The sequence below is a fragment of the Anser anser genome (genome assembly GCF_964211835.1).
Source record: "Anser anser genome assembly, chromosome: Z".
In the NCBI taxonomy this organism is placed as follows: Eukaryota; Metazoa; Chordata; class Aves; order Anseriformes; family Anatidae; genus Anser; species Anser anser.
The window spans coordinates 74,773,900-74,788,174 of record NC_139723.1 but is presented as its reverse complement, the minus strand read 5'-3'; the positions used below and the strand labels follow the sequence as shown (position 1 = coordinate 74,788,174).

At 35.7% G+C, this 14,275-nt stretch overlaps 1 protein-coding gene across 7 annotated transcripts in view; it reads left to right on the top strand.

Annotated features, from left to right (window-relative positions):
* NIPBL (NIPBL cohesin loading factor) overlaps positions 1-14,275 on the top strand; it is a 168,541-nt gene that overhangs the window by 122,133 nt on the left and 32,133 nt on the right. For 6 of the 7 annotated variants that reach the window (XM_083818455.1, XM_083818452.1, XM_083818453.1 and 3 more), the window contains 10 exons: positions 682-864; positions 4,084-4,281; positions 4,478-4,549; positions 4,648-4,737; positions 5,779-5,882; positions 7,456-7,542; positions 9,209-9,440; positions 9,831-9,982; positions 10,366-10,446; positions 11,475-11,575. In XM_083818455.1, the coding sequence (XP_083674581.1) occupies positions 682-864; positions 4,084-4,281; positions 4,478-4,549; positions 4,648-4,737; positions 5,779-5,882; positions 7,456-7,542; positions 9,209-9,440; positions 9,831-9,982; positions 10,366-10,446; positions 11,475-11,575 (1,300 nt within the window). The remainder of the gene's footprint in view (positions 1-681; positions 865-4,083; positions 4,282-4,477; positions 4,550-4,647; positions 4,738-5,778; positions 5,883-7,455; positions 7,543-9,208; positions 9,441-9,830; positions 9,983-10,365; positions 10,447-11,474; positions 11,576-14,275) is intronic. The other variant, XM_083818454.1, reaches the window with a different exon arrangement.

Below are 14,275 nucleotides of genomic sequence, written 5' to 3'. Positions count from 1 at the left end.
TCTGTTTGTGTCAGTGGTAAAGAAACCTGATGTGATCCAGCTTGATGTTTGTCAATACTAAAAAAAAAAAAAAATCTTTCAACTTTGTTTTGTAGCAAAATCAAGAAAAAGTGTAGGCTGAGTTGTAAAGTTATTAGTAGGATGTAAATCTGAAACAGTTTGAGATGTCAGTCATTTGGCATATATTTAGGGATAAGAACCTGAAAATTCTGCCACAGATTTTACCTACTGGAAAAGGAAAGATTGCTTACTGTCATGTATACACTAAGTGATATGAGAATAAGCAGAACTTAATGAGACACAATGAATCCTTAATTTACCTACACTTTCAGGAAAACCTGTTAAATGCAGAGGATGAAAAAAATAAGATTAAATGTTGTGGTAGTAGAGCAGGGATGTCATTTTACTAATGTAATTCACCAATTTGGATTTGTTTTTATTTATATGCCTGACAAAATATTTTGTTGAAAGTGATGTTTATGCAATTTATTATGTTAATTCCCAGTTGCTGTGTGAACAGTATACACAGTTTTACAAAGACCTGTCAAATACATCCAGGTATATCAAACCATGGTATTGTTACTAGGTATACTGTAAGCAATTCCTGAAAAAGGACTGTAGTGTTGGTCCCTTTTTTTTAATCTTCAGGTTCACATGACTCTTCTTACTCTCCATTAATAGGTAGCATAGATCAGTCAGTGTTAAAGGAGTTGCCTCCTGAGCTCCTGGCAGAAATTGAATCCACCATGCCACTTTGTGAACGTGTGAAAATGAACAAGCGCAAACGTAGCACAGTTAATGAGAAACCAAAATACGCTGAAATCAGTTCTGATGAAGACAATGACAGTGAAGGCGCTTTTGAATGTAAGTAGTACACCATTCTCAAAATAGTATTTATTGGTCATACTAGTCTTGAATTAAGTGATCTCAAAGGGATAGAGGAAGCTATCTATAGTTAGAATTTTGCTGTGTGATGAGATAACGTTCATGAGAGTCAAAATGAGAGGTGTTATACACCTCTTAAGTTAGGAAGGGATTTTCTACTTCTTAATAAGAGTATAGTTAGTTTGTAAATATGGAAGTTCAGTTAGCCAGCACTGAAAAGAAAATCCACTGAAACATAGTGAATCAGCTGAGTCTGAGTACCATCTTAGCTGCATTACCTATATAGGGATACAGCAGAAGTGCCTATTACTGCTAACCAGAGAAGGCACCTCACAAAGTTTTTTTGATTTTCTTTTGATTCTTAGTCTTATGGTCCAAAAGAGAAAGATTGGTTTATCCTGCTTTTTTAATATCTTTTAATATGTTCTCCTCTAACAGATATGCAGGGCTCATGCACACGTACACATAGAAATTGTGGTAGTAATATCTCTGATCTTTATCAAAGAAACAGAATAGAATATCCCTTTGTGTTTTTTTGTTTTGTTTTGTTTTTGTTTTTCTGTAAAATACAGTGAATAATGCTGCCTTGACCATGAGTAACAGATCTTGAGGTAACTTGTAATCAGACTTCATTATGGCAAAATATCAATGATGATTTGCTTCATTCAGGATTCTATATTCTCTCTTTATCATATAATGCCACCAGTTTATAGTGTTAATAATCTGGGACAGGGAATTAAGAAGTAAAGCAAAACTATTTAAGTTGGTTGGGAATGGAGACGATTGTCAGAAATTTCAGAGACACTTTAGCAGAGCTATTAGTCACAGTGGCTGTTGAAATTCTTAAAGATGAAATAATGCAAATTAAGAAATACATTCACAGTACTTATATGCTGTAAGTTACTCTAGGTTTATTATGTACAGCCAAGAGATCTGGCCAACAGATTCTAAACAATTCAGTGAGGACATCTGATTTAGAAATGAATTGTAATATTTCTCAAAGAATAGTGTAGAACTGAATTTAAAAAAGAGACAAAATGATCAAGAAAATGTAAAATTTGTAACAAATGCACTGAATAGATTTGTATTGTTACAAATATCTATTTCAGAGTTATTTTGGTTATCTAAATGTAAACTTAAAAATGGACACAGTAATTGTTATAGATGATTTTTTATTATTATCTCATTCCATTTAATTAAATGATGAGAAATTAAAAATTGATGAAATCTTTCTCATACAGCAAGTAATCAATGTGTTATTATATAAATGTTTGGCAGAATTCAGAAGCAAATGAGATACTTACAATCCAGATATTTATGTATAAAATTAATAATATTTTTTAATGTTACTGAAGCTTACATTTTTAGTCAGTTTTACTTACTTCGAAGTAAACGTAACGTAGTAACGAAACGTAACGAAGTAAACGTAACGAAGTAAACGTAAACGAAGTAGACGTTTAGAGCAACGTCTGATTGTGAGAATCTGTTGGCATGATCATCTTATTTGCCTTTCAGAACCAACAAAGCTGTAACACATTCTGTTTTGCCATGCAGCATTGATAAAATGGTCAATTTAATTTTCAGCTGGAAAAAGATATTGGAAGTTACTTTTCTCATGGAGATGTAGCTGGGGTCAGAATTCGTCTGACGGCATTTAAATAGCTATTGGTGATGTGTAAGCTCTGGAGACGGAATTCATCTACCTGTTTCATGAGGGAATACTGTCTCACGAGGGAAAGAAGCAGCAATTAAGATGTATGAAGTTTTTTTCCATTAAACACTCATTTCTTTATCCAACGCATGCAGTTCAGGTAACCCAGATAGCCAGTCATTTTCTCAGTTGCAGTTAACTCAATCATTTTAGAACTGAAACCATTAGTAGTTCAGACTTTGTTAATATGACTGTTTTGTCTCCAGAAGGAAGTCTGATCCAGAAGCAACACAGCGCAAAACCCAAGCTAAATTATCTTAAAGTATTGGACCACCTCTTTGCAGAAATTTCATACTGTGTTTTCAGAAGTGGGAAAAGTGGGTGGAGTGATGAACATTATTATCACCTTGGCTTCAATCATTTTTTATTCATACTGAGCCTGGCTGCTTATTAGCTATATCCTGAAATATATAAAAGTCTCTTTACTGTGATGCTCAGTAAGCTGGCATTGTGGAAATGATTTATCAGTTTGCTTCCAATTTTTTATAAATGTTTGGAGCCATTTTGCTCAAAAGCAACCCTATGTACAGCCATACCTCTCTAAACTTCAGGAGAGTTTGGTAGAGACATACAGATGTAAGGGCAGTTATATGCTGCTTCACAACAATAATAAACTCTAATAGTATAGAATATTTGGGAGCCATTTTGATCTTCACAGTACAGCCCTTATTAGACATCTTTTTGTTAGCCCAGTCATCCCGTTTTATTAAATAATTTCATGGATGCAACTACATCCTCCTCCATATCCTTTCTGTATTATGTTTTAGCACCTTCTCCCTTAAAGATGTACAAGACTGTCTTTGAAAATAACAGAATACTCTCCGTTCCTCTCCCCACAATATCTTATCTCCAACAAATCTCTGTTTCTGTAGAGAACTTGTATCCCAATTTCTTCAGAATCAGTTCTGCTGTGTTTATTGGTCTTGACTGAAAACTGGTTATAAAAACCTTCAGAGGTATATACTCACTGCTTAGCGCAGAATTGTGACTCCAGCTTTCTCCTTTCACTGAATTAACTGCCATAAATATTTCAGGACAAGCTTTGGGGTGTCTTGGCAAAACAGAATATTTTTAAACAGCTAGATTTTTAAGTCTTGTTGAAATTTGTTGTGTTAGATGGGCAAAGTGAGCACTGAATTGGACCTAATAATAGTCACAATTATATAACTGAAGAAATTATGTCAGTGTTCTCATGAAAGGAAAGGATGAAAATTACTTTGATTTGTTTCACTCTCCTTTGTTTAAAAAGACAAGCGTGCTTTAAATTCATCTCTTAAGTATTTGCTAGTGTCTTTGGCGATTTCAGGCATGATTTTCATGTAATTCAAAATGAACTGTTAAATTAATGCCATAATTTAGAGTGTTTTAGAGTGTTTCACTTGTTTTATGGTACAGCTATATATAGTCATTTTACTTGTAAACATATAATTTTGAACTATAAAAAATTGAATTTTTACACTTAGAATGAAAATGCATTTCATTTCTAGCTTCTCGAAAAAGACATAAAAAGGATAGAGATGAAGCTTGGGAGTATGAAGAACATGACAGAAGAAGTTCTGGTGACCACAGGAGAAGTGGTCATTATCATGAAGGAAGGAGGACTTCTGGTAGTGGTCGATACCGTAATCGCAGTCCCGATGACTCTGATATGGATGATTATTCTCCTCCTCCTAGCCTCAGTGAGGGTAACTGAAAAAAAAAATCAAATTTTCTTACATAATACTTGTGCATTTTTAAAGGATAAGTTGAACTTTTTGAAATAAACATCTTTACATGCAGTATTTAATATAAGCATAAGAAATGTAAACAAATGTCAAACAAATGTAAACCTTTATTTCATTTTGAGAAAGTATTTATTTTACTCTTTATTCTTTTAACTAGTGGCAAGAAAAATGAAGAAAAAAGAAAAACAAAAGAAGAGGAAAGCTTATGAGCCTAAACTAACACCTGAAGGTGATTTTAGAAGATTTATTTTCTTCGGTTTGTATTTTCTGTATTGTATGTGAAACAATTATACATACGTTTCTTTTTCTTTTTCTTTTTTTCACCAGAAATGATGGATTCTTCAACTTTCAAAAGGTTCACTGCTTCAATAGAGAATATTTTGGAAAATCTGGAAGACATGGATTTTACAGCTTTTGGTAATATGTCTCAAATTTTCAAACTGCTTCCCCAAATAGGAAAACAACAAAAGCCAAAAAATTTGCATCTCAGTATTTTCAGATTTCCTTCTGACTGATTTAATTGCCTGTGATATATGTTAGGGTATGTTGTGTTTATATGGCTTCCAACTAGAGTGGGAGCCTTAACCTTTCCAATTTTACTTGCTTCTTGAGGCAGAAGATCTCACTTCCTCCACTCTGCAGAATCCAAGAGGGTCATAAATCATAATGAAACAAATAATAGTCTACTGGAGTTCATCTGCTGTGGCCTTTGACCTAACAGAGCTTGATTATTCAACACAAGCATCAGAGTGTCTTACACACGGCTGAGTTACTGAATCTCTGTGTAGTCCTTAGTCCTTTCACTTGAAAATCAGCAAGCTTAGCTCCAGTGTCAAAGTAGTTCAGGCTAACCAAAATGACTTTCAGTTCAAATGGATAACGGAAAACTCAAATAATCTTTTCCCTACAATCTTTATCACAGGATTAGAACAAGGGGGGGAGCATAGCAAACAAATCAGTACAGTTTTTAAAGCAATCTTGTCTGTATGCTTGGTTTTAAAAGTGAAGTCATTGGCTCTTTCTGTGTTTTGTAACGTCATGTTTTTGTGTGCATGTGTTTAGTATTATACGCATTTTTCAACTACTGTTCTGTCCCAGATTCGAACTACAATCATTTGTGATTTGCTTTGCTGAAATGAGGATGGTACTGCAAGAGGTGCAATAAATGGGTTTTGCTATATAAAAAATAGTTTTAGTTGATGACTTTCAGAAATGGATGCACGATGTTAGGCTGTTAAACGATATTTAAGAACGTGATCAGTTACATCGAACAAGTAGTTGTTTTGTCACAACTAAAAATCATCATCTTTCTTTGTTAGATGGAACTATGAGATGTTAGCTATTTGGAAAATCAGTTGTTTAGCAAGTTTTCTTGCATTTGGTTTTTCATATTGGCTGTAAATACTGTATTCTTTGACATGTTGTTAGAAATAGTGATGATTTTTTTTTTTTTTTAAGGTGATGATGATGAGATTCCACAGGAATTGCTACTGGGAAAACATCAGCTTAGTGAGTTGGGTAGTGAATCTGCAAAAATCAAGGCAATGGGCATTATGGACAAGGTACATCTTCATAGTTTTTACCTCATTTTGAACATTTAATTTCATTAAAATTGCAAAATACAAATGTCCCCCTGTAATAATGTTTCATCCTCTTCAGTTGTGCATGAGACATACCATGAACAGGCATGCTTATGCTTGAACTGAGCTCAAGTACTTAAAAAGTTACCACATCACAACTGTTAACTGCCTCTGACACTGAGGTATTTTTGCTGAATAGTCTTTCTGTGTCAGTGGTAGCTGCAAGCATTGTGTACCAATATATAGCACATGTGCCTGAGCAGTAAAATCTAAAATAATCTATTTTCACAAAAGCACATCAACCCATAGTCTTTGCTCCTTACAGATAGTGTTGAGCAACTATAGTAAAACAGAACCTACCTTCAGTCAAAAAATCTACCCTTTCTAATATAAGCTATCAAATCATTGTAAATATATGGTAGCCATTTGACACACTACTGAATTGCTTATTTCCTCTTTCTGTCCAGAAAACCCTTTCAAACTTAAAAGATAGGTGCTAAGATTCATTTTCTGTAAACTGCATATTGTGGTGTCTTTGCTGTACTCTTCCTGACTTCAGTTCAAGGCAACTTTGTGTGTTGGTGCAAACTGTTGGTATTACACCTCTAGAAACAATTTTCTTGCTTTACTTATCTTCATAGAAATCTTGGCTTTGGGCAGCCATATGCTACCTTCTTACCCTGCCTGCTCTTGACCGCTTATATTTATGAAGTGTCTGTGAAGCCACTTGTTAAAGAAGTCACTCTGAAGGATTATCTTTAACCCAAGATTTATATTTTTCTTCTGACTTTTTCTTCAGTCCTGCCTACCTTCATCTGTAGGAGGATGTTTTCAACCTGAGTGTTTTGCCCTCTTGATAGTTCTCACCCTTAACCTTAGTTCCATGTTTTTTATAAACAAGTCCATACCTGTATATGTAAAATCAGAATTTAGTTGATTCTAAGGATGAGCACCAGTATTATCTGGATGAGTTCTTCTGGAGTTCAGCATATTCTGCAGGTTATTCAATTGTAATTATGTAGAACCATCAGTAAGCGATTTTGAGTTACTTTTTTCATCATGCTAGTTTTTCAAAGTTAAGAAAATTACTAAGAGTACGTTTTCCCTGTGTTAGCACTCAGAGAATTTTATTTTTGCTTTTCCATAAGATTCGGATTTTCTTCTAATAAGTCTCTATATGGTCAGACAGAATATGATTCATAAGTGGATTTGGTAAATTCCAGTTTCCAGAGTCAAGAATGTGTAACTATACAACATTATTGGCAGATACTCTGTTTTCAATCTATTCCTACAAATTTTGTTGGTTTAAAAAACAGTTTGTTTGCAATCTTAGAACGTATTTCACTAGTTTTAATTGTATCATCAGCATTATCAGTCATGCTCTGTCAGAAACTGACAAGTCAAGATCAGATCCTTATGTCAAAAATACTTAAAATTTAAGCTTAATGCTACAATTACATAAAATGTTCTCTCCTTCATCCATGGACATTTTTTCAGCAATTTGGAAGCCTTTACGTTCCTACAGCTGCTTAATGTGTTTGTTTTCTTGTTGTAGCTCTCAACAGATAAAACAGTAAAGGTCCTGAATATTTTGGAGAAGAATATTCAAGATGGATCAAAGCTTTCTACATTACTTAACCATGTGAGTTTCAAATTACATCAATTCACAACACTGTTCAGCATAGGATTTTCTTCACTTGAGTCCCATTCAGTGATAATTTCAAATGCTTGGTGTGTGCCTGAAAGGAATTTCTGGTTTTACATGTATGTGATTAACATATTGTCAAATTTTAAGATTTGAAGTAAAATTCAATTGATTATATCCTTTTTGTACTAAATGCTTTACTATAGTACTGCTAACAAACCAGAGTGTTGGGAGCAGTTGAGTTATCTTTTGACTTAATTTTAAATTTATAATAGTTTCAGTCTGAAATATTTGTGGCAACTGGTATTACTTACACCAGTGCAAATTTCTTTGCTACTTCTCTATAAAACTTCCCTTACACAGTGGTAGAAAGGATGGCTTTCATGTAGAGCATATTCCTCCCCAAAGCGTTAAGAACTGAGGAGGCATTTTAAACCATAGTATCCAGAGTTGGAAGGGACCCACAAATATCATTGAGTCCAGCTCCTGGCTCTACACAGGACTACCTAAAAATCAAACCATGCATCTGAGAGCATTGTCCAAACTCAAAACTACGGCAGCTCAGTGCCATGACCACTTCCTTGGGGAGCTGCTCCTCATACATATCCCCTTATAGACCCCGCATCATCTTTGTTGCTCTTCTTTGGACATACTTTATATGTCCTTCTTACATCCTTCTATATTTTATATATCCTTTTATGTTTTTTTATATAATGTTGTTTTATCCAAGTGTTATATCCTTCCTATGTTACATTTATTTAGGTCCATTCTTAGGCTGCAAAGTTAAAGTCATCAGCATAAACAAAACTAACAGGAAGTCTACAATTTTCTTTTTTTTTTTTCTGTTATGCTTAAATCTGCGTCTGGATTTTGAGTTTTTGTGGGGTTGAAATACCATAGTTCATATATGTTTATTTTTACACATTCTAGACAAAACAATATGCTAACAAGAATAGTGTTTTTGAGTTTTACAGAAAAAACTTAATCTGCAGAAATTGAGAGAGATTATGTATATTGGAAAAGAAGAATATGAACTTGAAAATGAATGTCTTCAGTAATATGAAAAATAAGTGAATAGGAAGTACTGTTTTTTCTGCCCTGTTGCAACATGATTGAACCTTCTTTACCCAGTGCTAACACTAAATGGATATATTTGATAAGACATATTTTTAAACTCACTAAATAGTTGAGTTGGTCTGTGGAAAGTTTTATTCTCATGAATTTAATGTGACTTTTAATAGTCTGATTGTGTGAGAGTTCCCTCTAGTGGCAAAAACTAGACTGGTAAAAGCAGCAAATAATACACGTAGACCACTAAGGGTGATACTAGATGAATGAGTTCAGGTTTTGCTTTAAGTATGTCAGTCTTAAGTAGAGAATGTAGCGATCTTCTTTCATAGTTCTTCCCTATGATATACAGAAAGCTTCTGTGTGTTTTACCAGAACAATACAGTGGAATATTGAAGATTTATAACATAAGGAGAAGTACTGCAAACTTGTTGCTAGTAAAACAACCAGTTGATTTATAAAACAAACTATCGTTGTATCATAAACGAATGTGCTTGTTTGTAAGTATATTAAAATGGCATTGGTATATTGTACTTGGTAAGGCTAAATATTTGACTTGTTGTTTACACTGTCCTGCTTTTCTTGCCTCTTGCAGAACAATGACACTGAAGATGAGGAGAGATTATGGAGAGATCTTATTATGGAAAGAGTGACAAAATCTGCAGATGCTTGTCTTACTGCTATCAATATTATGACATCACCAAATATGCCTAAAGCTGTATATATTGAGGATGTAATAGAAAGAGTTATTCAATACACAAAATTTCATTTGCAGAACACGCTCTATCCTCAGTATGACCCTGTATATAGAGTGGATCCTCATGGTGGTTAGTATACTAAAGAATTTTTAAATATCTTTTCACATTAGATTTATGTTTTGCTTTATATATGCATACGCTTTATATATACATATATATATATTGCGTGATGATGCAAGTGATATGACTTCCCAGAATATTTTTATATTTTTTTATACTGATAGTTCTTTCATATCATATACAGCCTCTGAATTAATGCTTTATGTTATATTGAGGATAATTAAATGTAGAGTAAAGTAACAATGAATTAATTGCATCCTCTGCATAACTTGGTCATTTTAATGTTTAGTTTTACTGTAATAGCTATCATTTCAGTATAACCATTTGGACCAGGGTATAAAGAAGTTTGTCTCAAGTTTTTCTTGAAAAAAATTAACAAAAATATTTTTGATTTTCTAGGTGGTGTTTTAAGTTCAAAAGCAAAGCGTGCCAAGTGTTCCACCCACAAGCAAAGAGTCATAGTGATGTTGTATAACAAAGTTTGTGACATTGTCAGCAGTTTGTCAGAGTTGCTAGAGATACAGCTTCTTACTGATACAACTATTCTTCAGGTAAATTTTGTCTGAAGAATGTCTGAGAATGTTGTGGGGTTTTTTGTTTGTTTTGGTTTTATTTTTGTTCCTTTTACTTTCCCAGAGAGACTGTAAAGTGTCAATGACATGAAATATGAAATCAGTACATATTTTTTGTACGTATTCACATAGGCTGACAGGTCTCTGTGTAGTATGTTATCTTCCTGTTCTCTTCTTCAGTCTTTAAGGGCTTTTATTGTACACCTAAGAACAGTTTAGCATGATTGTACTCAATTTGCAAATAATGTAAATTAATGTGGTTTTGAATACCTTATCTGATGAATGAGTAGCCTGCTTGTAACATAGCATGAATATCAGTTTGCCAATCAAGTATACTTACAATAATTTCTTTCCATTGATAGGTATCATCTATGGGAATAACACCTTTCTTTGTAGAAAATGTCAGTGAGCTACAGTTATGTGCCATCAAATTAGTGACCGCAGTAAGTAATTTTTAATATGCAATTTCATGTTCCTGTGTGTCCAAGTTACTAGGACATATACATAGGCTGTATTTTTTGCTGGTAGAGAATTAGAGCTTTAATCTTGTTTTTTCATGTTTTTACAGTTCGGTATTATAAGCTAGGAATAGTATTAAATCTACCTGAGCTGCTCCTATTGGCAGAGGAGCAACTTAAGCAAGGAATTTAATGAATGAATGTTATGTGGTCTAAAGTCTAAACACAAACCCCTCTCTCTTACCTGTTCTCTCTTGTTTAAAAAATCTTAGCAACATGGTTTTCCTCATTTCTTTTGTTAAGATATGAATTTATGCAATGGAATAAGCTAGAGAGCTAGCAGGATACTTTTATAATAGAATAAGTTCTTTTCCTTGGAAGTAGTGGGTATATGAAAACTTCATGGGGCAAATAAAATACTATTTCAGGAAAAATGTAGTGTAACATATGTGGTTGTTTAAGTGGAAAATGTTCATCTTTGTAAGGATCAGATGCTTCTGAACTTATAAAAACGGCCTGAACAAAAGGAGAAGCAAATTCTACAATCTTAACCGTAAATTTAAAGAATATTTCATGTCAGGCAAATATTAAAGACAAAGATATGAAATAAAACTGGATTGCCAAATATATTTTGTAACTGTGTATGTGTTCATGTTAATTTATGCTACTGTAGAGCTTTGCTATATACTGGAGTCTGAAAGCTTAGTATTATACTATTTGACTTACACAGTGTATTTCTACCATTGACAGAAATCTTTAAGATACACGGTATTTTTAAGAGCTGTTAGACATCTGTGTTGTTAGAATACTTTTAAAATCTTTATTTGAAAAAGTTTTTGTTTATTTTATAAAGAAATACTTGCTTTGAAGAAATAAAGTAATGCATTAAAAACAAGGTATGCATTAAAAGTCAAGTGAAGTATATGTTACTACATCTAATTTTTATAGACTTAGCAAGCACTATTGTATGTAACTAATAATAACATTTTAACAATTCTGTAACTGTTAAATAGGTGTTCTCCAGGTATGAAAAACACAGACAGCTAATACTAGAAGAAATTTTCACTTCCCTTGCGAGACTACCAACTAGCAAGAGGAGTTTGAGAAACTTCAGGTAATTTTTGCATAGATCGCTAACTTGTAGATGGAAACATTCACAGTTTTGTATGTGTACCAGTTGTTCTCTAGATACCCAGTACCCTGAGCTGGTGGAAGGGGATGGGGAGCAGGATGTGGCCCTCACAATCCACGAGGAAATGGTTGGCGACCTGCTACAGCACTTAGATGTATGCAAGTCAATGGGGCCGGATGGGATCCACCCGAGGGTACTGCGAGAACTGGCGGAAGAGCTGGCCAAGCCACTTTCCATCATTTATCAGCAGTCCTGGCTATCAGGGGAGGTCCCAGTCGACTGGCGGCTAGCAAACGTGACGCCCATCTACAAGAAGGGCCGGAAGGTAGACCTGGGAAACTATAGGCCTGTTAGTTTGACCTCAGTGCCAGGGAAGCTCATGGAGCAGATTATCTTGAGTGTCATCAAGTGGCACTTGCAGGACAACCAGGCGATCAGGCCCAGTCAGCATGGGTTTATGCAAGGCAGGTCCTGCTTGACTAACCTGATCTCCTTTTATGACAAAGTGACACGCTTGGTGGATGAGGGAAAGGCTGTGGATGTGGTCTACCTTGACTTCAGTAAGGCTTTTGACACCGTTTTCCACAACATTCTCCTCAAGAAACTGGCTGCTCTTGGCTTGGACTGGCTTACGCTTCGTTGGGTTAGAAACTGGCTGGGTAGCCGGGCCCAAAGAGTCGTGGTGAACGGAGTTAAATCCAGTTGGAGGGCGATCACTAGTGGAGCCCCCCAGGGCTCAGTACTGGGGCCAGTCCTCTTTAATATCTTTATCGATGATCTGGATGAGGAGATCGAGTGCACCCTCAGTAAGTTTGCAGACGACACCAAGTTAGGTGCATGTGTCGATCTGTTCGAGGGTAGGAAGGCTCTGCAGGAGGATCTGGATAGGCTGGACCAATGGGTTGATGAGGCCAACTGTATGAAGTTCAACAAGGCCAAGTGCCAGGTCCTGCACCTGGGGCGCAACAACCCCAAGCAGAGCTACAGGCTGGGAGAGGAGGGGTTAGAAAACTGCCTGGCTGAGAGGGACCTGGGAGTGCTGGTTGATAGTCGGCTGAATATGAGCCAGCAGTGTGCTTAGGTGGCCAAGAAGGCCAACAGCATCCTGGCTTGCATAAGAAGCAGTGTGGCCAGCAGGTCTAGGAAAGTGATTGTCCCCCTGTACTTGGCTCTGGTGAGGCCGCACCTCGAGTACTGTGTTCAGTTTTGGGCCCCTCGCCACAAGAAGGACATGGAGGTGCTCGAGAGAGTCCAGAGAAGGGCAACGAAGCTGGTGAGGGGTCTGGAGAACAAGTCTTACGAGGAGCGGCTGAGGGAGCTGGGATTGTTCAGCCTGGAGAAGAGGAGGCTCAGGGGCAACCTTATTGCACTCTACGGGTACCTTAAAGGAGGCTGTAGCGAGGTAGGGGTTGGTCTATTCTCCCACGTGCCTGGTGACAGGACGAGGGGGAATGGGCTAAAGTTGTGCCAGGGGAGGTTTATGTTGGATATTAGGAAGAACTTCTTTACAGAAAGGGTTGTTAGGCACTGGAGTAGACTGCCCAGGGAAGTGGTTGAGTCACCATCCCTAGATGTCTTTAAAAGATGTTTAGATGTAGAGCTTAGTGATATGGTTTAGTGGAGGACTTGTTAGTGTTAGGTCAGAGGTTGGACTAGGTGATTTTGGAGGTCTCTTCCAATCTAGATGGTTCTGTGATTCTGTGAATTTTCTCTACAGCGAGAGCAGAGTTCCCTGACAAACATATCTTGTAATAGTCACTGTTTCTTACGCCATCATGTTTATGCTTGGTTACAAAAATAATTGAAATATCTGGTTAGTCTTCTCACTAAGGAGTGATGTTCTAAAGTGTAATGTTAGTGTGCATTCAAAAGGATCTTAGTTTCAAAAATCTTTGATTTTGTTTATATGTAGTTAGGTAATTTCTTCATTGTTAAAACCTAATAGGAGATTTCTGGCTGAATGTCTTTGAGTACTCTTTCCAGGGTATCAAACTAATACTCCTTTAAATGAGTTTCATTTAGGAACTGTTCAGTTTACGTTAAATGTGTTTAAAGTGCTTCAGCTGGACTTTCAGACACTGAAACTTTTAAGTTGAATTCAGTAACCCAAATGTTAACCTGTGTGATTCCATTATAGTCATCAAAGACATCTAATAAATATGAACGTGGTAGGTATAGGACCATAACTAGTGGATAGCCTCTTTGAATTAGGATCTTTGCTGGAACAAAGTCTTCATCTCAAGTTCACAGCGACTACACTACTTATCTGTAAAAATCCTAGCTCTAGTCTGTTAAAGGGCATTTCCTATCTGTGGCTACAGTCATGAACGGGACACCTTTTGCAAAATTTCATATGGAAAGATTTTTTTTTTGTAAATGTAGTCAAAAATAACTTACAGTAATTGAATTAAATAGAATAATTGCAATGTTTTGTGTTCAGTTATTATTTTGATAATATAGGGAGAATGATGTCAGAGATTATGACCTTTTTCATATTGCAGAGGGTAATATTAGGTGCTATTAATGCGTATATGGGTAGATAAACACCATACCATTTGTCAGGTTAAATCACTTGGAAGGGGAGAAATGTGAGTTGTGGTGTATTCACACTGGTCGTAGAAACTTAAAGACACTCTTGCATTCTGAAGTTTAAAGTCTGTTACACTACCTGATATTACCATA